This window comes from Salmo salar, chromosome 09, assembly GCF_965601325.2.
Source record: "Salmo salar chromosome 09, fSalSal1, whole genome shotgun sequence".
Classification (NCBI taxonomy): Eukaryota; Metazoa; Chordata; class Actinopteri; order Salmoniformes; family Salmonidae; genus Salmo; species Salmo salar.
Genome location: NC_138299.1, coordinates 76,232,476 through 76,256,370, shown reverse-complemented (window position 1 = coordinate 76,256,370; position 23,895 = coordinate 76,232,476). Strand labels below are relative to the sequence as shown.

Below are 23,895 nucleotides of genomic sequence, written 5' to 3'. Positions count from 1 at the left end.
TAGAAGTTAGGCCAAATGTAAGATCAGAGGCATTTTGATAGATGTGTGGCAGAAGAGATGGGACTGAGCACATTTATGTGCCCTCCAAAGAAAGGTTGGTGGACCAAGATTCAAAGGTCAGATTCGGGAAGAGAGAGGTGGTGTTTGCTCGAATTTGCACATTGAACTTGTCATTACATCTGGTTGCCAAGCAAGTGAATGGTTTGCATCTGGAGTGTATGGTCGATGAAACGATGGAGCATGTGTTGTTATATTGTTGTAAGTATGTTGAAGAGAGGGAAAGATTGAAGTGTAGGGTCATTGAGGAAGGACGGGGTTTGGAAGGGATTTTGGCGATGGGGGAGGGTCTATTAGAACTTAGTAGGGATCTTTTTTATTTTCTCAGAAGTACCGAGTTAGGTAGGAGGATTTAGAAATGTTGTAAACCGTAATCGACCACACACTTCAGCACAGTAGGTGGCGGCATGCACATTTAACGTTGGTTTGCGGACCACCATTACATCAGAAGAAGAAGCGTTGGACGCTAGCTAATTATCCAAGCTCAACTGGCTGACAAGCTGGCTAGCTAACGTTATTTCTCCTCGCAGAAACAAAAACGGAACTAGCTACATACCGAGTGAATTGAAATTAGAAACAAAACCGGGACAATGAAGACGCGGATAGACACCGAATTTGTACTTGTGTTCACGTTAGTTGCCTTCAGTACTTGTTCAGGATTCTACCTTCCGGGTTTAGCCCCAGTGAGTTTTTGTGAAGATGTTAAAGGAGGCGATGATTGTCAGGTAAATTTAACAATTGTCTTTTTTTACGGACTGACATGGTCCCACGTGGTTATTTCGCTCTAAACTAACTAGTTTGTGCACCAAATTGACGTTTCATGTTACATTTGTTTTTAGTGTATTTCCTAACGACTGGCTAGCTAGTCACGGGGTTAGTTTCTAACGTTATTTAGCTAGCTGCATGCTAGTCAAGTGACATACTGCTGCACTAGCTACCAAAGCTATTCACTAACTAAACTATCAAACCTTAACGTAACGTTACCAGTTGTTGCTAGTTTGTTATCTGACTAGTCTTGATTTGAAGCGGTTTACATTACCTAGTCTGCAACTTATGCGTCACGGCTGGCTAGTAAGATAACTACAAAACATTTGCTCTTGAGAACCCAAGGCATTCTGCCTTATCTCAAGCAAGGTTCTGTTATAAACACTGCTTACTGGTATGGCCATGTTAACTACAATCCCGATACTTTAACGTTTAGAAACGCCAATCACCACTTGCGATACCGTTTTCGAAACACATGGAACTTATATTTTCTGAGAATAAAATTAAAAAATAAATAAAAATACACTTACTGTAGCAGGTTTGAACAGATCAATACGGCTCTGTACGTCCAGCCGACGAACTACACTTCCTCCCCAGTTATTCTAAGGGAACAGGTGGACATGCTAGATGGCTAATTAACACAGGCGGTAGCCTCTGTCTTCCTTAAACAAGAACTGTAACATGGAGGTATGACCATGTGGGAACCCTAATCCCTATAAAGGGTGTGTAGTAATTTAACCTTCAGTTTTCATAAAATTATTTCTGGCCGATATGAAAGGTAAGTTCATTTTATTTCCAAAACCGGAGAGCAAAATATGCGTTTTAAAGGCCCAGTGCAGTCAGAAACGTGATTTCCCTGTGTTTATCTCCACACTGAGGTTGGACTAATATTGTGAAAATGATAATGCCCTTTTAGTGTGAGTAAGAGCTGTTCCTAAACCTCTGGCAATAACAGCTAATTATCACTTTTCGCCCCACCACTCAGACCACTCCCAGATAGTCCTAGCAAAATTCTTGCTTGAGAAATTGCTCTAAGAAGCTATTTTTGACCATTTTGTTTAAAAACAATCACACTAATGTACTTAAAGGTGCTACGCATTTTTGCTTTATTTTTTGCATTGCTATTTCTGAAAATGTTATATCTGGCGCTGTTAGTTGTACGTTAGTGTTTCACAGTATTATTTAACCGCCGGTGTTGTGATTGGCCATGATATTCGCCAAAACCACTGTTCGAAGTTGGTGGACCAAAACCAAAAGTAACTTTCGTTTTCGTCCACCGACTTCAAACAGCTGTAAAAAATTATATTTGTTGTTACTGAAAATATAGTTCACAGCAATTTAGATGGTAAAATGATTCCTAACACTATTCAGTGCTGGTTGTTTTATTAAACTGACTTCAAAACACAGGCCTCTGTGGGTTCATGACATGCGTGTGTGCAGTATTCGTAGCATCTGTCATAATAGCAACCCATGTTAGTAGTTGCATATTAGATCTCCCCTCTTTCTACATTCCTAACGGATATTTTATGTCACATCCGCTTGCATGTGCGGAGCCCCTTTGTCAAAGGTGTTTTCCCGCTAATTGCATTATGGACGGAACATTCGCGCGTAACCTGCTGCCTTGTGCGTATTGCTGCGCTTATAATGTGATTAAATAATAGTTTATCAACATGACCGAGGCATGCATACTAACCGTAGTCGTGCAGGTGTTTGCAAAGTTTAGTGCATGTGCCAGGTGATCTAATCTCAATTTCTGCATCAGCGCTCAAAACAGTTGGGTAAATAATGTTTTGTCAAATTTCGGTCATTTTATCATTTTAAGGATCAACCCTATGGACAATCGTTGGAGTAAATTCAAATTATTATTTTATTCAACACTTTTGTTTGTAATTTAATCTTCCAGGTTTGGGCAGTGCTTTGACTGTATACCAATAAGTGGTATAGCACATATTTATTAGGCAACATGCCTGTATGACCATCTCTCTCCTTCCTTAGACTCTCATCCAGCTGTTTGTGAATCGCTTGGACTCAGTGGAATCAGTTCTGCCCTATGAATATGACGTGTAAGTAGTAGCCAAGGTTATTATAGTTTTGTGTTTTTGAATTTGTTTTATTTCTATTAGATCATTGATTTTTATTTGAAATTCTGTTTAGTTTCAGTTTTCAGACTTGATTGGCTAGTTGTTATTTAGTTCAGTTGTATACGAATATTTCATTTTTATACACTGCTCAAAAAAATAAAGGGAACACTTAAACAACACAATGTAACTCCAAGTCAATCACACTTCTGTGAAATCAAACTGTGCACTTAGGAATCAACACTGATTGACAATAAATTTCACATGCTGTTGTGCAAATGGAATAGACAACAGGTGGAAACTATAGGCAATTAGCAAGACACCCCCAATAAAGGAGTGGTTCTGCAGGTGGGGACCACAGACCACTTCTCAGTTCCTATGCTTCCTGGCTGATGATTTGGTCACTTTGAATGCTGGCGGTGCTTTCACTCTAGTGGTAGCATGAGACGGAGTCTACAACCCACACAAGTGGCTCAGGTAGTGCAGCTCATCCAGGATGGCACATCAATGCGAGCTGTGGCAAGAAGGTTTGCTGTGTCTGTCAGCGTAGTGTCCAGAGCATGGAGGCGCTACCAGGAGACAGGCCAGTACATCAGGAGACGTGGAGGAGGCCGTAGGAGGGCAACAACCCAGCAGCAGGACCGCTACCTCCGCCTTTGTGCAAGGAGGAGCAGGAGAAGCACTACCAGAGCCCTGCAAAATGACCTCCAGCAGGCCACAAATGTGCATGTGTCTGTTTCTGACCGTTTGAGCAGACTCAATGAGGGTGGTATGAGGGCCCGACGTCCACAGGTGGGGGTTGTGCTTACAGCCCAACACCGTGCAGGACGTTTGGCCTTTGCCAGAGAACACCAAGATTGGCAAATTCGCCACTGGCGCACTGTGCTCTTCACAGATGAAAGCAGGTTCACACTGAGCACGTGACAGAGTCTGGAGACGCCGTGGAGAACGTTCTGCTGCCTGCAACATCCTCCAGCATGACCGGTTTGGCGGTGGGTCAGTCATGGTGTGGGGTGGCATTTCTTTGGGGGGCCGCACAGCCCTCCATGTGCTCGCCAGAGGTAGCCTGACTGCCATTAGGTACCGAGATGAGATCCTTACACCCCTTGTGAGAACATATGCTGGTGCGGTTGGCCCTGGGTTCCTCCTAATGCAAGACAATGCTAGACCTCGTGTGGCTGGAGTGTGTCAGCAGTTCCTGCAAGAGGAAGGCATTGATGCTATGGACTGGCCCGCCCCGTTCCCCAGACCTGAATCCAATTGAGCACATCTGGGACATCATGTCTCGCTCCATCCACCAATGCCACGTTGCACCACAGACTGTCCAGGAGTTGGCGGATGCTTTAGTCCAGGTCTGTGAGGAGATCCCTCAGGAGACCATCCGCCACCTCATCAGGAGCATGCCCAGGCGTTGTAGGGAGGTCATACAGGCACGTGGAGGCCACACACACTACTGAGCCTCATTTTGACTTGTTTTAAGAACATTACATCAAAGTTGGATCAGCCTGTAGTGTGGTTTTCCACTTTAATTTTGAGTGTGACTCCAAATCCAGACCTCCATTGGTTGATAAATTGGATTTCCATTGATTATTTTTGTGTGATTTTGTTGTCAGCACATTCAACTATGTAAAGAAAAAAGTATTTAATAAGATTATTTCATTCATTCAGATCTAGGATGTGTTCAGTTTATTTTTTTGAGCAGTGTATTATTTAGTTTGTGTTAGTGTTAGGTACCGAAGGCATGCATGGGAGGTCATTTCCAGTTCATAAGAGCATGTCAAATTTGGTGTCAATTGAAAGTGAAGAGTCTACATTTTTTAGGAATTAATGCATACAGTGCATTTGGAAAGTAGTCAGACCCCTTGACGTTTTCTAAATATTGTTACGTTACAGGTGTATTCTAAAATGGATAAAATACAAATTTTCCCTCATCAATCTACACACAATACACCATAATGACAAAAATGAAAACAGGTTTTTAAAAACAGAAATGTGTTATTTACAGAAGTATTCAGACCCTTTGCTTTGAGACTCAAAATTGAGCTCAGGTGCATCCTGTTTCTCATTGATCATCTTTGAGATATATCTACAGCTTGATTGGAGTCCACCTGTGGTAAATTAAATTGGACATTATTTGGAAAGGCACTTGCCTATCTATATAAGGTCCCACAGTTGACAGTGCATGTCAGAGCAAAAACCAAGCCATGAGGTCGAAGGAATTGTCCATAGAGCTCTGAGGCAGGGTTGTGTCGAGGCACAGATCTTGGGAAGAGTACCAAAAAATGAATGCAGCATTGAAGGTCCCCAAAAACACAGTGGCCTCCATCATTCTTAAATGGAAGAAGTTTGGAACCACCAAGACTCTTCCTAGAGCTGGCCGTCCGGCCAAACTGAGCAAGAAGGGCCTTGGACAGAGATGTGGCCTGATGGTCACTCAGACAGAGCTCCAGAGTTCCTCTGTGGAGATGGTTGTCCTTCTTGAAGGTACTCACATCTCTGCAGCACTCCACCAATCAGGCCTTTATGGTAGAGTGGCCAGACGGAAGCCACTCCTCAGTAAAAGGCACATGACAACCCGCTTGGACTTTGCTAAAATGCAGAAAGGAGTCTGACAATGAGAAACAGGATTCTCTGGTCTGATGAAACCAAGATTGAACTCTTTGGCCTGAATGCCAAATGTCACGTCTGGAGGAAACCTGGCATCATCCCTACGGTGAAGCACGGTGGTGGCAGCATCATGCTGTGAGGATATTTTTTGGCGGCAGGGACTGGGAGACTAGTAGGGATCGAGGGAAAGATGAACGGCACAAAGTACAGAAATCCTTGATGAAAACCTGCTCCAGAGTGCTCAGCTCCTCAGACTGGGGCAAAGGTTCACCTTCCAACAGGAGTGGCTTCGGGACAATCCTTGAGTGGTGGACTATCGTTTCTCTTTGCTTATATGAGCTGTTCGTGCCATAATATGGACTTGATCTTTTACCAAATAGGGGTGGTATACAGAAGATAGCCCTATCTTGTCACAACACAACTGATAGGCTCAAACGCATGAAGGAGGAAAGAAATTCCCCAAATTAACTTCTAACAAGGCACACCTGTTAATTGAAATTTATTCCAGCTGACGACCTCATGAAGCTGGTTGATAGAATCCAAAAGTGTGCGAATCTGTCAAGGCAAAGGGTGGCTACTTTGAAGAATCTCAAATATAAAATACATTTTGATTTAACACTAATTTGGTTTCTACATGATTCCATATGTGTTATTTCATAGTTTTGATGTCTTCACTATTATTCTACAATATAGTAAAAATAAAGAAACCCTGGAATGAGTAGGTGTGTCCAAACTTTTGAATTGGTACTGTTTTTATATTGTTTTGTAAAAATAGTGTATGGGGGATTGGAAATGAAGCAGACAATTAGATAGATTGTAGCTTCCAATCTGTAATATTAAAGCTGGTCTACCCCTTAAAGAAATAAAGAATCAAGTTAGCTACCTAGACACATTTTCCCGTTTGCCAGTGATGGTGATTCACAAACTATTTGTTCTATTTGAAACGTCACCATCTCCTGGCAGCATTTACCGGCTAGATTCAGTAGCTTAACCCCTAAATGTGCTGTTCCACGAGAAGAGCGCGTCCCTTTTTGATATTTTAAGTAGAAATTGTTAACCAATATTGATTTTTAAAAGCCTGTTTATATTAAATGAAGTGTCATTTTAATATAGACCACATGGAGAATGTAATACATTTCATTTTTAATATGGATAAAGACTTGCTAAAGTGCCATAATTTAGCATTTTTACTTCACTCTGTGAATTGTTCGGAAAAATGTAACCCATATAAACCGAACATTTCTCCAAGTTTACACCATAATTGTAAAGCCCTAGTTATTTTGTTGCTTTGACAGTCATTTCTAAAGATTATTATTTCATTTGATTACTGATTCATTTACGTTTGTCCCTCATTTTAAGGTCAACCCTGTTACGTGAACTGAACTTTCAATTTAATTTGGTTTAAAAAATGTTTTTAAATAAATTGAACAGATAATAGATAATAGTACAATGTGTGAAAACAGGTGCTACTCTTTTTTTTGCCATTTTGTGTTGGAAAACTAAGCGGGTCGAGCATAAGTTTCCCCTGTTACCCATAGAATGTTTTAACAATTTTTATGAAGCTTAACATTCCACTGCCACTCACTGTTCCACACAATAAGCTTCCAAGGGGATTTATGGCTGATTTTGAAGATGACATTTTCAACCCTGTTACTTTATTTGGTTCTTAATAGTCACTTAGGCTACTAGCCTTTTTTATGACATTTTTATAATGTTTAACCTCTTGATGGGATTTTTTTTTTATGGAGTTGAGCATGTGCTCTTTGACAGAATGTTAAATGTAATTGAAATCAAATGTGTTTTTTAAATTTTTTGAACCAAATTACACTTATTAAAAGGCCCTGAAATGGTGGAACAACCCCCACAGTTTAGAAGGGGGGAAAAACTAAAACTGAACATAATTCATGACTGTATTTATTTTAGTTTGTTTTGGAGTCATAGATAATAGTTTGAGTATATATTTGTTCATTATTTAACTTCATTTTACAAAATTGTCTCTTCATGATTAATTTTAATTTCAGTTTTTATTTACTTTAAATTTGGCAGCAGCTCTGACTGGTACATACCTCTACCATATCTTACTTTTGTTAGATCATTGCACATTCATTGTCAACCAATTTTTTTCACAGCTTTGACTTCTGCAAAGATGACAACGAGAGGAGACCGTCTGAGAACCTGGGCCAGGTGCTATTTGGTGAGAGAATTGAGACGTCCCCATACAAGGTAGTGCACCTCTGTCATCACAGGTTTAATTGATAATCTGGCATGTACCACCAGGCTTTAATTACCCTAAAGGTCCTCTGGGCCCAGCTTTTCAGGTATTGGATTCCATTGTTTTGTGTTGCTCCATCACTCCATGCAAGACCGGCTATTCAAGCTGCCCTGTTCTTCCTGTTATACCCATTTATGTGTTAAACTCTTGACACTGCCATAAAGTGTTTATTCTTCACTTTCCCTCAGTTCTCATTCAAAAAAGATGAGAAATGCAAGAAATTGTGCACCAAAACCTATGTGAAGGGTAAAACCGAGGATAAGAACATGCTGGACTTCCTCAAGAGAGGAATGCAGTTGAACTACCAGCACCATTGGTGAGCTAATCCTTCTCCTTCTCATGAATAGGTTAAGATACTTGTAGGTAATTCTACAGAAAATGGGTCTGCTTACCCCCAAGCATAGTAGGGCCCCTTAGCATGACACTAATCCTATACGACAGGTTAACACTGTTTTCGCACAGCATTTGATTGGACAGAGGTGGATGAACGGGAGACACATTTGTGTCAACCAAATCACTTGCAGGGCTTTTCCAGTTTGAGTGTTTTTAAAAAAAAATTGGGTTTAACAAAATGTGTGTTTGTTTTCAGGATTGTTGACAACATGCCAGTCACCTGGTGCTATGATGTGGAAGACAGTCAGAAATACTGCAATCCTGGATTCCCCATTGGCTGCCTCGTCACCATCGACGGGCGCGCTAAAGATGCCTGTGTCATCAATGTGAGCCATACTTATACACTATCTCACACACAGGATGGTTGCCCAATATCTATCTGATAACACCAGAGATTGTAGCTATGCCAATTTTAGTCCAGGGCAGGCTGTGTTGTGAAATGGTAATATTCACTAGTAACATCATTAGATTGGACCATGAGTGGGGTGAGGTGAGTCGTATTAGGGTGAGTCAGTGAGTCGTAGCAGGGTGAGGAGTCATGCTGCTTTATAATAGCTCTAATGATAACCTGCTTTGAATATGATTGTGTTTAGTATGCACTATGTAATATGGGGTAATTGACTGGAATCTTTTATCTCTTTTCAGTCCGAGTTCAACAAGAAGAACACATTTTACGTCTTCAACCATGTGGACATCAAATTGACCTACCACAATGGGGAGGGGGAGGGGTGGAGAGGAGCTCGCCTGGTGGGTGCCACACTGGAGCCCAAGAGGTAAGAATTTCAGACGGCCAGATGCCGTGTAAATCAGGTGATGTATGAGCAGATCTATTCCATTTTCATTAGCCGCACTTGAACATACTGTCGCTGGTGCTTCCATAGGTGGTCATGAATATGCACTGTTCTATACTCAATGAACAACTGTTTGCCACGTACGGTTGGTTCATTTTATTGTTGATCAGTGTCATTTCCACATTTCACCAGAGGAGGCCCAAACTCCTACTTTTTTTTGCACTGCAGCGCCCATCTGGTAAAGACAAGCAGAGTTTCATATGAAGCACTGGAAAGCCCCCAACTTCATAATACTTTTTGAAATGGTTTTGTGTTGTAGCTAGTGGTCTTATGTGTGTTTGTGATTGACAGTATCAACAATGCTGATGCTGACAAACCGACATGTGAAGGCCCTCCCATGGAGGTTCCTGTAGAGTTTAACAGTGACGTGAAAATCACCTACACCTACAATGTCAGCTTCAAGGTACATTAGAACAGTTAACCACAAAAAAAGTATTTGTTTTACACATATAAGTACACCATGTGTTTGGTCAACAGCATAGTTCATAGAAGCATTCAAGTATTCTCTTTAACAAATAATAATTTCTTAATTCACAGGTCAACAATGACATCAAGTGGGCCTCTAGATGGGACTACATTTTGGTCTCCATGCCTCACACCAACATCCAGTGGTTCAGGTACGTTAGGTCTCAGGTACGTTAGGTCTCGCAACACTCAGCCCTGATAAGGGACTTACAGCACAGAAGTAGAGAATGTCTAACAGGCCTCTGAGAAGGCCCTTCCTTATATCCTAATCAGCAGACAACTGTTCTGTAAACACCAGCCTGAGAGACTTGTATGAAGTCAAAACCAAAAGGCAGTGATGTTGTTTCCAGTCAATCACTATCAACAGATATGAGTTTAATCCACAACATACAGCATCTAGTCTAGTGACCATCAACCTGCACCTTAAATGTCACAAATGGAACACTGGAAATCATGTCTAACAAACTACAAATATGCTAAACATTATGTTGCTCACTCTAAATGTAATAGGAACTTTAGTCATGTTAAATATTCCAGTGCTGTTATACAGTAGATTAGAATATGGTGCTCCTCTGCTGTCATGTTAATGGTGCATGGCTTGTGTTCTTTCCAGCATCATGAACTCTCTGGTCATCGTGCTCTTCCTGTCTGGCATGGTGGCTATGATAATGCTGAGGACCCTGCACAAGGACATCGCCAGGTACAACCAGGTGGACCAGGTAAAGAAACACACACAGCAGCTCTTTGAGACCCTCACCATCTCACTTCTCTGACCGTCAAACTATAGGATCGTATGAAACCAAGTTAACATGCAGCCAAACAGAACTGAATTATTCAGTTGTGTTCCATTGTACGCAAAGAAATCCTTCATGAGGGAATGGGGCAGATGGACGTGGCAGAGGATTCATCTGCCAAAAGTCATGTGTTCTGTATGTTGCCGAACCACAAGCATGAAACTTTTGTTGTAACATTTCATATTCACAGGAAGACTGGATAAAGGCTCCACCACCACAAGGAAAATCCATGTTCTATGTAAGCTTATCAAAACCCATTTGAGCACAAACTGGGGATTGTTGGTATGATTTCTGGGAGCTACCTCTTGAAGTGTCATATAACTTGTAAACCTTTTTAAAATGTGGTGTAGTGCAGGCCATTTACAGCTGAACAGTCCTTTGAATAAAACAAAACATCTTAACCACCTCTGCTTTTGGGCTAAACTGAGAGTTCTTGTCTACACCATATTTTACAGCCATTGGCTAACGTGGTTATGTGGTTTTTGCTACACTAGCAGGTGCTAGACGAGCTGGAAGATGGGCTAATGAGTCACTCTTGGTGATTGGCTGATTCGTAACGAAGTAATTTGAATATGCATAACCTTGACCTTTCCATTGGTTCTGATTGGTTGTGGTGCACTCTAACCCAACAGGAGGATGCCCAGGAGGAGTCTGGATGGAAGCAGGTGCACGGGGATGTGTTTAGGCCTCCCAGGAAGGGCATGCTGCTTTCTGTGTTCCTCGGCCAGGGAACCCAAATCTTCATCATGACCTTCATCACCCTATGTAAGTAGCTCTTCCTCAGATGCTTTAAAACCTCTTAAGGATCTGACCCTTTCTTTTCAATTTTCGCCTAAAATGACACACCCAAATCTAACTGCCTGTAGCTCAGGACCTGAAGCAAGGATATGCATATTCTTGATACCATTTGAAAGGAAACACGTTGAAGTTTGTGAAAATTTAAGAGGGGCCATTATGTATTATTCCAGCCCAGGCTCAATTTAGAATGTGGCCACTAGATGGCAGCAGTGTATGTGGAAAGTTTTAGACTGATCCAATGAACCATTGCATATCTGTTAAAAATGTTGTATCAAGACTGTCCAAATGTGCCTAATTGGTTTATTAATACATTTTCAAGTTCATAATTGTGAACTCTCCTCAAGCAATAGCATGGTATTCTTTCACTGTAATAGCTACTGTAAATTGGACAGTGCAGTTAGATTAACAGGAATTTAAGCTTTCTGCCCATATCAGATATGTCTGTCCTGGTATTTTTTTTTGTTACTTACAGCCTCATGCTAATCACATTAGCCTATGTTGGCTCAACCATCTCGTGGTGGGGACATTATTATTCAACATGAACTCAAGTCTACATGACCTATAGGGAAGAGTTTTTAATGGAGTAATAATCATTATTGTTTCTTATTGTCATTTTACTAGAGTAATAGTGGTAGAATTACTGTAGCGGTAGTATTCTCTGTAGTGATGGTGACATCGGTTTGACTCCTCTAGTCCTGGCCTGCCTGGGGTTCCTGTCTCCAGCTAACCGAGGGGCTCTGATGACCTGTTCTGTGGTGCTGTGGGTTCTGCTGGGCACCCCTGCAGGATACGTGTCCGCCCGCCTCTACAAGAGTAAGCCCCATTTTTACATGCTCATCAACGAACCACACGTGAATTCATTTAATAAGATTGAGTTTGAGAAGAGAATGATATGAATGCAAATCAGATCGTCATTTCAGGGCTACCGTGATCGGGACCGTATGATATTCCCTCCAACCATTGTTAGATATGTATTTCTGCCTGAATAGTCTGTATTCTGTATGCCCTGCTTATAGCTTATGATTTTAACCCTTATTTCCCCATGTGTCCTCAGCTTTCGGTGGTGAGAAATGGAAGACCAATGTCCTGTTGACAGCACTGTTGTGTCCAGGGTAGGTCAGCTGTTCGCTATATATACTGTAACATCCAAAGCTGCATTCATTTGATATTCTCCTTCTTAACAGGGAGATATGTACATAGGCTTCACATCTGTCTCTCCCTTCCCCAGGATTGTGTTTGCAGACTTCTTCCTGATGAACTTGATCCTGTGGGTGGAAGGCTCGTCGGCTGCCATCCCCTTCGGCACGCTGGTGGCCATCTTAGCTCTGTGGTTTGGTATCTCCGTGCCCCTCACCTTCATCGGTGCCTACTTCGGATTCAAGAAACCTGTGAGTCAAATCTGATCCCCTACCCCTTGTCCATGGAATCTTATTCATTATGATTTAAATGGCAAAACTGATCCTAGATCAGCACAACTACTTTGAGATGGATTATGAATACGGCCCTAATATTTTGTCCACGTTAAAAGCCAGCCCTTTCTAATATGGTGTACAACTTTCCATTTCTTGATGAGTTGCCACCCCTCTCTCTTGCTCCATTCTACAGGCCATTGAGCAGCCGGTTAGAACCAACCAGATCCCCAGACAGATCCCAGAACAGTCGTTCTTCACCAAGCCTGTCCCCGGCATCGTCATGGGGGGCATCCTGCCCTTCGGCTGCATCTTCATCCAGCTCTTCTTCATCCTCAATAGCATCTGGTAGGAAGCCATTTCTATTATATAAAACAACTGTAATGCAGTTGTGTGTCCTGTCACCTGTCTGACCGTCTGTCTGTTTGTGATCTTTCTGGTAGAAGCGACTCGCCTGCTGGGAGACTTGTTTGACTGACTTCATTGATTGATGTAATAGTTAGTTAAATGTTTTTATCTTCTGTTCCAGGTCTCACCAGATGTACTACATGTTTGGTTTCCTCTTCCTGGTCTTCATCATCCTCCTCATCACCTGCTCTGAGGCTACCATACTGCTATGCTACTTCCACTTGTGTGCAGAGGTGAGAGGAAACCATACTATTCAGTGCCTTCTTTCAAGATAAAAGTCTACTGAAACGTGTAGGTATACATTAATGTAATGTGGACGATGGTGTACTAGGAAACACCATTAAACATTTACCAGGGTAACTGCTTCAACCATAATAGCAAACGTAATAACCCTTTAAAATCCAGAATGTCTGTAGCCTAACCTTGTGTTTCCTGTAGGACTACCACTGGTGGTGGCGTTCCTTCCTGACCAGTGGCTTCACGGCCGTCTACCTGTTTGTCTACGCCGTCCACTACTTCTTCTCCAAGCTGCAGATCGTAGGAGCCGCCAGCACCATCCTCTACTTCGGTTACACCTCCATCATGGTGCTCATCTTCTTCCTCTTCACAGGTGAGTGGACGGGGAGCACAGCGTGAGCCAGGTTTATGAACGGGATGGTGAAACAGGCCGGTGTGCGTCTCAATGAACCATTAGCTTGTAGTATTTGCAAAGACGTGTCCTATTGTTTGTTCATGGACTATGGTGTAGAGGCGTTAACCCGCCCGTCCTTCAACACATGCAGCTTGCAGTTTTATGAATGGCGGTGACAAATCCTCTTGAGTAGCGATCTGTCCCAGAGGCATTGTGTTGTAAAGACTATGAGGGAGAAGGTGGGGATTGGAATGGAAATTGCTAAGTGTTTGAAGAAGCCGGGTTGATAAACATCAAAGGGACTGCTCAGCCCGGCCCTGTACACATTTGCTAGGATGCAGGAACCCTATCCTGTTCCGGTGACGACATGGAATGCACTAGTATTGCGCAAGTATTGTTTGCTCACCCCCCCCCCGACAGGCGTCACACCTCTGGTTCCTCTAGTCTTTCTGGCAGTACTGCTGTACTTTGCTAAATGCACTTACAGACTTTTACCGCAGACATTTCCTTCTTACGGCAACATTTTAAATAAGTCTCCTTGGAGATGCTGGAGTGCATCCTTTAAACTGAGACCAAATAAAGACTCATTATTTTTTAAATGTACATTATTTTTTTCATTTATTTCTTGATCATAATGGTAAATGAACGGTGTGCAGCTTGTAGTCTTAATGTGGTAATTTATACTGCAGAGGAATACAAACCAGTCTTCTAAATGGGTCGTTTTTAGTGGCTTTCCCTCTTCCTGGTTCCTGTGCCAAGTTTGGCACTGAGCAGCTCATTCTTATGCTGAGAGGAGGGAGAAAGGCCAGACAGACTGTGTTCCACACAGTGAACTCCTCCCACTCTACTTCATGGAAAAGAGCTGGTCATAGGAGCTGTGGCGGAACAGCACTCAGCCAAGCTCTCTGACCACCTCTCCATGTTCCTACTCTTAAATTATAGAAGTTCATCTATAGTGTTTATCAAACCTGGTTTTTAATACATTTTAGCCAAGCTCAAGATCAACAGACCCTCCCCTGGTCTCCTCAGTGGGACATTTGACTGTACTTGAGCTATTATTAGCACTATTAAAACCGAGCATGCGTTTTAAACGAATACCGGACGTTTTTGGGAATTGCTGCTTGTAGTAGTCCTATATGTGTTGGTTTTAGAGAGAGGGTAGCTTTCATCTCCTAGAAAATAAACGTGAGGCAGTGCCCAATTTACCGGTTGCCATGGATTCTAATAGATGCACCAGCATCCCTGACTACGGCTGTTATGGCAACTTCCCTTCGCCGGCACTCAAAATATATAGGCGAGAGGAGAGCAATGTGGGCGATTACTGGGTATCCACACTCACAACAACAATACTGCTATGAACAGATCTAACTTCCGCCCTCTGTCCTTACTGTGATGTGGAACGGGTAGAAATGGACACAGCGTTGACATGGTAATGACACTCTTCGACCCTGTCTGGCCTTTGCTCACACACACACACACGTGACCTAGGACACAATTTAAGGAAAGTCAATACAAAACTACCCCTGAAGCAATGAGTTTCTCTCTCCTGAAATATAATATAGACCTATGATCTTATGGTGACCTATCAGCTGGATCCTAATAAATCAAGTTAAAATCATAGGCATTTACTGTCTTAAGGGCCAGATGTAACCTATATGACTGCGATAAGCGATATTGGGATGGGCTGGAAGAAGATCGATCAATCTAAGAAAAAGGGGCTTCATCGGAATAATCCTAATCTGCCCCATTTCTGATTTTCTTTTCTTTTTAACAAGACATTACCCAATCTTCGCCTTCCCATTTCACCTCGTCTCAACTTTGATCAAAACTTAATCCAGGAGTCTCTTGTATGGCTCTCATTGAGCCGTCAGATACGGATGTTCAAAGTTCTTTTTAAATTAATTTTCTCCCAGGATTTTGCCCAATTAAATTGTTCTCTCCAGAGAGGAGCTCAAACATCAGTGCCACTTCATTTCCACTCTGACAAACTGAATGGTATGTATGTACAGGTAACAGCCAAAATAAATTAAGCACTAATATAAAGTGTCTTGATGGGGCGTTGAGACAGAACAGCTTCAATACACCTTGGCATACACAATATATACAAAAGTATGTGGACACCCCTTAAAATTAGTGTATCGGCTAGCACTCTCCATAGACAAAGATTGGCGGTAGAATGGCCTTACTGAAGAGCTCAGTGTGTTTCAACGTGGCACTGTCATAGGATGCCACCTTTCCAACAAGTCAGTTTGTTAGATTTCTGCCCTGCTAGAGCTGTCCCGGACAACTGTAAGTGCTGTTATTGGGAAGTGGAAACATCTAGGAGCAATATAGGCTCAGCCGCAAAGTGGAAGGCCACACAAGCTCACAGAACGGGACCGGCCGCGTGCTGAAGCGCGTAAAAATCGTCTGTCCTCGTTTGGAACTTGGTAGTGAGTGTTGCAATCTGCCTCTGGAAGCAACGTCAGCACAATAATTGTTCTTTGGGAGCTTCATGAAAGGGTTTTCCATGGCCGAGCAGCCGCACACAAGCCTATGATCACCATGCGCAATGCCAAGTGTCATCTGGATTTGTGTAAAGCTCGCCGCCATTGGACTCTGGAGCGGTGGAAACACGTTCTCTGGGGTGATGAATTACACTTCACCATCTGGCAGTCTGACGGACGAATCTGGGTTTGGTGGATGCCAGGAGAACACTACCTGCCCCAATGCATAGTGCCAACTGTAAAGTTTGATGGAGGAGGACTAATGGTCTGGGGCTGTTTTTCATGGTTCGGGCTAGGCCCCTTAGTTCCAGTCAAGGAAAATCTTAACACTACAGCATACAATGACATTCTAGACGATTCTGTGGTTCCAACTTTGTGGCAACAGTTTGGGGAAAGCCCTTTCCTGTTTCAGCATGACAATGCCCCCATGCACAAAGTGAGGTCCATACAGAAATTGTTTTTCGAGATCAATGTGGAAGAACTTGACTGGCCTGCACAGAGCCCTGACCTCAACCCCCTCAAACACCTTTGGAATGAATTGGAACGCAGACTGCGAACCAGACCTAATCGCTCAACACCAGTGCCTGACCTCACTAATGCTCTTGTGGCTGAATGGATGCAAGTCCCCGCAGCAATGTTCCTTCCCAGAAGAGTGGAGGCTGTTATAGCAGCGAAACGGGGACCAACTCCATATTAATGCCATGATTTTGGAATGAGATGTTCAACCAGCTTCGACGAGCAGGTGTCCACATACCTTTGGTCATGTAGTGTAGATTCTACAAGTGTCTGGAATTCTATTGGTGGGATGTGACACCATTTTTCCTTGGAAAATTGCGTAATTTGGTGTTTTGTTGTTGATGTACATCGCTGTCTCATGCGCCACTCCAGAATCTCCCATAACTGTTCAATTGGGTTGAGATCTGGTGACGGCCTAGGGCATATGGCTTACATCGTTTTCATGCTCATCAAACCATTCAGTGACCACTCGTGCCCTGTGGACGGGTTCATTGTCATTCTATGGAGGGGCATAGCCATGGTAGCCAAAATAATGTCCTGCCCAGCATTTTTAGACATGACCCTAAGCATGATGGGATGCTAATTGCTTAATTAAGGAACCACACCTGTGTGGAAGCACCTGCTTTATATCTGCTGTATCTGTAATTTCTCATGTGGCTGTAAAAGACATGTACAGTTTGTACATTACACCCATGTCATACAGTGTATGTACAGTCCTTCAGAAAGTATTCACACACTTCGACTTTTTCCACATCTTGCTCTTAAAGCCTGAATTGTTTTTGGTTACTGGCCTATGTACCCCATAATGTCAGTTATTTTTTTTTTTTTTTTTTTTTTTAAATTTGCAGTTTTTACAAATAAATAAAAAGCTGAAATGTCTTGAGTAAATAAGTATTCAACCCCTTTGCTATGGCAAGCCTAAATAAAAAGTTAAACATTTGCTTAACTAGTCACCTAATAAGTTGCACTCTGTGTGCAATAATAGTGTTTAATATACTTTTTGAATGACTACCTCATCTCTGTAACCCACACATACAATTATCTGTAAGGGAGGTTTTCCAATGCCTCGCAAAGAAGGCCATCTAGAGTACCACAGTATGAGTCATAATACCCATAAAATCTAGCGGTCAAACAAGGAAATGGTTCCAATTGTTTTTCACCATTTCATTTTTCCCACAGAGTATTTTAGAAACACTTCAAATAAGGGCTGGGTTTCTTGTAGACTTACCCTGGCGTGACGTTTTGATAACTGTGTAAATCTCTCTCTAGGCCAAGGTGACTTGAAAAGGATAATGGAGAAATGTTGCACAATCCTGGTGTGGAAAGCTTTTTAGAGACTTTAATTATTATTATTTTTTTTTAACTAGGCAAGTCTGTTAATAACAAATTCTTATTTACAATGACGGCCTACACCGGCCAAAACCGGACGACGCTGGGCCAATTGTGCACCACCCTAAGGGACTCTCAATCACGGCCGGTTGTGATTCAGCCTGGATTCGAACCAGGGTAGTGTATTTTTATTTTACCTTTATTTAACTAGGCAAGTCGGTTAAGAACAAATTCTTACTTTCAATGATGGCCTAGGAACAGAACAGTGGGTTTAACTGCCTGTTCAGGGGCAGAACGACAGATTTGTACCTTGTCAGCTCGGTTACTAGTCCAACGCTCTTACCACTAGGCTACCCTGCCGCGCCAGTGACGACTCTAGCGCTGAGATGCAGTGCCTTAGGCCGCTGAGCCAACTTACCCAGAAAGACTCACAGCTGTAATCGCTGGCAAAGGTGCTTCTACAAAGTATTGACTCAGGGGTATGAATACTTATGGAAATGAGATTTCTGTATTTAATTTTCAATAAAGGTGTCATTATGGGGCATTGTGTGTAGATGGGTAAGATAAAATAATTATATACAGTCGTGGCCAAAAGTTTTGAGAATGACACATTAATTTCCACAAAGTTTGCTGCTTCAGTGTCTAGATATTTTTGTCAGATGTTACTATGGAATACTGAAGTATAATTACAAACATCTCATAAGTGTCAAAGGCTTTTATTGACAATTACATGAAGTTGATGCAAAGAGTCAATATTTGCAGTGTTGACCCTTCTTTTTCAAGACCTCTGCAATCTGCCCTGGCATTCTGTCAATTAACTTCTGGGCCACATCCTGACTGATGGCAGCCCATTCTTACATAATCAATGCTTGGAGTTTGTCAGAATATGTGGGTTTTTGTTTGTCCACCTGCCTTTTGAGGATTGACCACAAGTTCTCAATGGGATTAAGGTCTGGGGAGTTTCCTGGCCATGGACCCAAAATATCGATGTTTTGTTCACTGAGCCACTTCATCACTTTTGCCTTATGGCAAGTTGCTCCATCATGCTGGAAAAGGCATTGTTCGTCACCAAACTGTTCCTGGATGATTGGGAGAAGTTGCTCTCGGAGGATGTGTTCTTACCATTCTTTATTCATGGCTGTGTTCTTAGGCAAAATTGTGAGTCAGCCCACTCCCTTGGCTGAGAAGCAACCCCATACATGAATGGTCTCAGGATGCTTTACTGTTGGCATGACACAGGATTGATGGTAGCGCTCACCTTGTCTTCTCCGGACAAGCTTTTTTCCGGATGCCCCAAACAATCGGAATGGGGATTCATCAGAGAAAACAACTTTACACCAGTCCAATCCCTGTACCTTTTGCAGAATATCAGTCTGTCCCTGATGTTTTTCCTGGAGAGAAGGGGCTTCTTTGCTGCCCTTCTTGACACCAGGCCATCCTCCAAAAGTCTTCGCCTCACTGTGCGTGCAGATGCACTCACACCTGCCTGCTGCCATTCCTGAGCAAGCTCTCTACTGGTGGTGCCCCGATCCTGCAGCTAAATCAACTTTAGGAGACAGTCCTGGCACTTGCTGGACTTCCTTGGGCGCCCTGAAGCCTTCTTCACAACAATTGAACTGCTCTCCTTGAAGTTCTTGATGATCCGATAAATGGATGATTTAGGTGCAATGTTACTGGCGGCAATATCCTTGCCTGTGAAGCCCTTTTTGTGCAAAGCAATGATGATGGCACGTGTTTCCTTGCAGGTAACCATGGTAGACAGAGGAAGAACAATGATTCCAAGCACCACCCTCTTTTTGAAGTATGTTATTCGAACTCAATCAGCATGACCGAGTGATCTCCAGCCTTGTCCTCGTCAACACTCACCTGTGTTTAATGAGAGAATCACTGACATGATGTCAGTTGGTTCTTTGTGGCAGGGCTGAAATGCAGTGGAAATGTTTTTGGGGGATTCAGTTGCATGGCAAAGAGGGACTTTGCAATTAATTACAATTCATCTGATCACTCTTCATAACATTCTGGAGTATATGCAAATTGCCATCATACAAACTGAGGCAGCAGACTTTGTGGTGATTTATATTTCAGTCATTCTCAACTTTTGGCCATGACTGTATACAGTACCAGTCAAGTTTAGACACCTAGTCATTCAATATTTATTTTTTTTTTTATTTTTTTTTACTGTTTTCTACATAGTTTTAATGCATTCACCATTATTCTATGAAATACCACATATGGAATCATGTAGTAACCAAAAAAGTATTAAACAAATCAAAATGTATTTTAGATTCTTCAAAGTAGCCACCCTTTGCCTTGGTGACAGCTTTTCACACACTTGGCGTTCTCTCAACCAGCTTCACCTGGAATGCTTTTCCAACAGTCTTGAAGGAGTTCCCACATATGCTGAGCACTTGTTGGCTGCTTTTCCTTCACTCTGCAGTCCAACTCATCCCAAACCATCTCAATTGAGTTAAGGTTGGGTGATTTTGGAGGCCAGGTCATCTGATGCATCACTCTCCTTCTTGGTCAAATAGACCTGGAGGTGTGTTGGGTCATTGTCCTGTTGAAAACCAATTGATAATCCCACTAAGCGCAAACCAGATGGGATGGCGTATCATTGCAGAATGCTGTGGTAGTAATGCTGGTTAAATGTGCCTTGAATTCTAAATAAATAACTGACCGTGTCACCAGCAAAGCACCATCACACCTTCTTCATGTTTCACGGTGGGAACCACACATGCGGAGATCATCCGTTCACCTATTCTGCGTCTCATTTAGACATAGCGGTTGGAACCAAAAATCTCAAATTTGGACTCATCAGACCAAAAGATAGATTTCCACCGCTCTAACATTGCTCATGGTTCTTGGCCCAAGCAAGTCTTCTTCCTATTGTTGTCATTTAGTAGTGGTTTCTTTGCAGTAATTCGACCATGAATGCCTGATTCACGCAGTCTCCTCAACAGTTGATTTTGAGATGTCTGTTACTTGAACTCTGTGAAGCATTTATTTGGGCTGCAATTTCTGAGGCTGGTACCTCTAATGAACTTATCCTCTGCAGCAGAGGTAACTCTGGGTCTTCCTTTCCTGTGGTGGTCTTCATGAGAGCCAGTTTCATCATAGCACTTGATGGTTTTTGCGACTGCACTTGAAGGATGTTTCAAAGCTCTTGAAATTGTCAATATTGACTGACCTTCATGTCTTAAAGTAATGATGGGCTGTCATTTTTCTTTGTTTATTTAAGCTGTTCGTGCCATAATATGGACTTGGTCTTTCACCAAATAGCCCCATCTTCTGTATACCACCCCTACCTTGTCACAACACAACTGGCTCAAGCGCATTAAGAAGGAAAGAAATTCCACAAATTAACTTTTAACAAGGCACACCTGTTAATTGAAATGCATTCCAGGTGACTACCTCATGAAGCTGGTTGAGAGAATGCCAAGAGTGTGCAAAGCTGTTCTCAAGGCAAAGGGAGGCTACTTTGAAGAATCTAAAATCTATTCTGATTTGTTTAACACTTTTGGTTACTACATGATTCCATGTCTTATTTCATAGTATTGGTGTCTTCACTATTATTCTACAATGTTGAAAATAGTAAAAATAAAACCCCTTGATTGAGTATGTGTCCAAACTTTTGACTGTGTTATTTAATCCATGTTGAATTCAGGCTGTAACACAACAAAATGTGAAATACGTCAAATGGTATGAATACTTTCTGAAGGCACTGTATTATACTGAGTGTGTAATGTACAGTGTTTATTTTGTATACAGCAGTACTGTGTCTAATAATCCCCCCCCCCCCCCCATCTTCCTCCTCAGGCACCATTGGATTCTTTTCCTGCTTCTGGTTTGTAAATAAAATCTACAGTGTGGTGAAGGTGGACTAACGGAATGAGGGCCGGACTCCCTGCTCTCCCAGTGCAGCGCTATTACAGTGACCGCTTTGAGGAAAGGAAGCCCTTTTGAATGACTTGAAAACATCACATGTCTCAGAAGATCTAGAGAGGTGAAGCCCTCCAACTTGATATGTTGCAGTCGTAATTATTTTGGCTTTTAACGTCTAAGATTAATTGACATTTTGATTTGACTTGCACCTTGATCTACGAGGTGAGTTCCAAAGATCTAAATTAGCGGGTGACTGGTTAGGGGAGGGTGAAGGATGCTCCAAAATGTTTTTTTCCCCATTTCTAATGTAAAAAAAAAAAGAAGGGGAAAAAAAGTACTTTATTTTGCTTTTATATTCTCAGAAACCTGAACTTATATTTTTGTTTTTCACCAACTCTGCTGTATTCAGAAGATCTGTGTTGATACTTAAATAATGTCACCTATATGGATCTGTCCTTTACAACAAATTTTCTTTTGTTTGTTTTATGTTTTGGTGAGGTGAAGACGGGCTGTAGAATCCTAACCATTTAATGACCTGTACTATCGTTTTACAGTAGTGGATATTGTATAAATATCTACAACTGACTGCCATGAAGAAATCTGTTTTATTTTTATGGCTATATTTTGGTTGATATGAAAATAAGAATGTGTAGTTAGAAACACATCTTTATCGTCAATTAATTTGCTATAACAGTGGAAATGTAAGCCAAAGCTTATGACTCATTGTTTTTTTGTTGTTGTTTGGATTGTAATGTCTCGCTCAGGAGAATACAACTACCACATTTAGATGTTTATTTCTTTTTCGGTAACTTACTGTAACTAGATGCTTAAAATCTCTATTCTCTCAGATGGAAATTTTTCCCACCTTTTTAAAGGGGCAAACCGGGATTGGTACATCAATTTATTTTATTTTTTTTACATTTTGTTGAATGATTTTGTTATCATATACTGTTGATTTATTGAAGAATATAACATGCCCAGCTGTTTACCAAAATAAGTGGCAGTGTGACCGCTTTTGTTTTTCAAATCTTGGATTGCCCCTTTTTTAAAGGCAAAGCTTCAATCTCACTGCAGCTCCATGGAAGGAGTTCTGATCAGCGTTGTTGAAACTCACGCTTTATTCATTTTTATAAATTAACTGTACACAAGCATCCTCAGAACATGTTGAGGGGGGAAAAATATATAGAAATCTTAACAAATTTTGAGTTTTTAAAGAAGTACTGCATATAAAACATTCTGTTACTTACTTTAGTGTCACTATTTTACATGTTCAACAGGAAGCATATCACACAATACTTTACAATGGTGTCGGTGATTGCCTTCCTTTTGATGTTTGATTGTCTACTAGCACTCCAGGTCAATTACCTTTAAACAAAATGGCTGAAAATTGAGATTCTCAGCACTCAAGTCTACTTCACTCATACTTACCACACTTCAGGCTCTCAACAGCATGCATACAGATCACACTTACTGAAGGTCTTCCACTCAGAGCAGAGATGAACCGCTGCTGAAAATAACACTGCTGTAACTACTATATCGGCACCATGTTTCAGTTTGTTAGCCAACAATTCTGTGATGAACTTGCTTTAGATTAAACAATTACACCTTTTTTTAAAAGGTATTGGTTCCTTAAGACCAGGGGCAGAGACTGCTCTTTCTACATGTACAGTCATGTCCATAATTACTTGCACTATTGATAAAGGGGGAGGGGGGGAAGACTATGAAATAAGTAATACAATACTGAGCTATATTGTATGCTAAAACAATTGGGGAAATATTTTATACTAATACAATTATCAAAATGATTGTAACCCCTGTTTTCAATAAGCTAGCACCCTCCCCTTGCGAGGATAACAACATACTTTTCTCTAAAATGTTCTATGAGATGGAAGGACACGTTGGGAGGGATCTTAGACCATTCCTCCATAGAGAATCTTTCCAGATCCTTGATATCCTTAGATCTGCTCTTATGGACTGCCCTCTTCAATTCAAACCACAGGTTTTCAATGGGGTTCGAGTCTGAAGACAGATGGCCATTGCAAAATGTTGATTTTTGTGGTCAGTTAACCATTTATTTGTAGATTTTGATAACTGATTGGGGTTATTGTCTTGCTGGAAGATCCACTTGCAGTCAAGTGTCCTGGTACTTGGTCA

General features: G+C 41.7%; 1 protein-coding gene across 2 annotated transcripts; it reads left to right on the top strand.

Moving 5' to 3' along the window:
• Positions 1-472: 472 nt before the first annotated feature.
• Positions 473-22,987, top strand: LOC106611723 (transmembrane 9 superfamily member 2). 2 transcript variants are annotated; one of them, XM_014212230.3, is made up of 18 exons: positions 473-782; positions 2,818-2,885; positions 7,637-7,730; positions 7,968-8,095; positions 8,369-8,498; positions 8,818-8,945; positions 9,315-9,426; positions 9,561-9,640; positions 10,102-10,207; positions 10,473-10,520; positions 10,915-11,047; positions 11,774-11,893; positions 12,135-12,192; positions 12,309-12,468; positions 12,686-12,837; positions 13,019-13,130; positions 13,336-13,507; positions 21,676-22,987. In XM_014212230.3, the coding sequence occupies exons 1-18, from the start codon at positions 648-650 to the stop codon at positions 21,741-21,743; spliced, it is 2,004 nt and encodes a 667-aa protein (XP_014067705.1). In that variant the 5' UTR covers positions 473-647; the 3' UTR covers positions 21,744-22,987. The 2 variants fall into 2 exon arrangements, with proteins under 2 accessions (XP_014067705.1, XP_014067706.1); XM_014212231.3 differs by lacking the exon at positions 10,473-10,520.
• Positions 22,988-23,895: the final 908 nt, after the last annotated feature.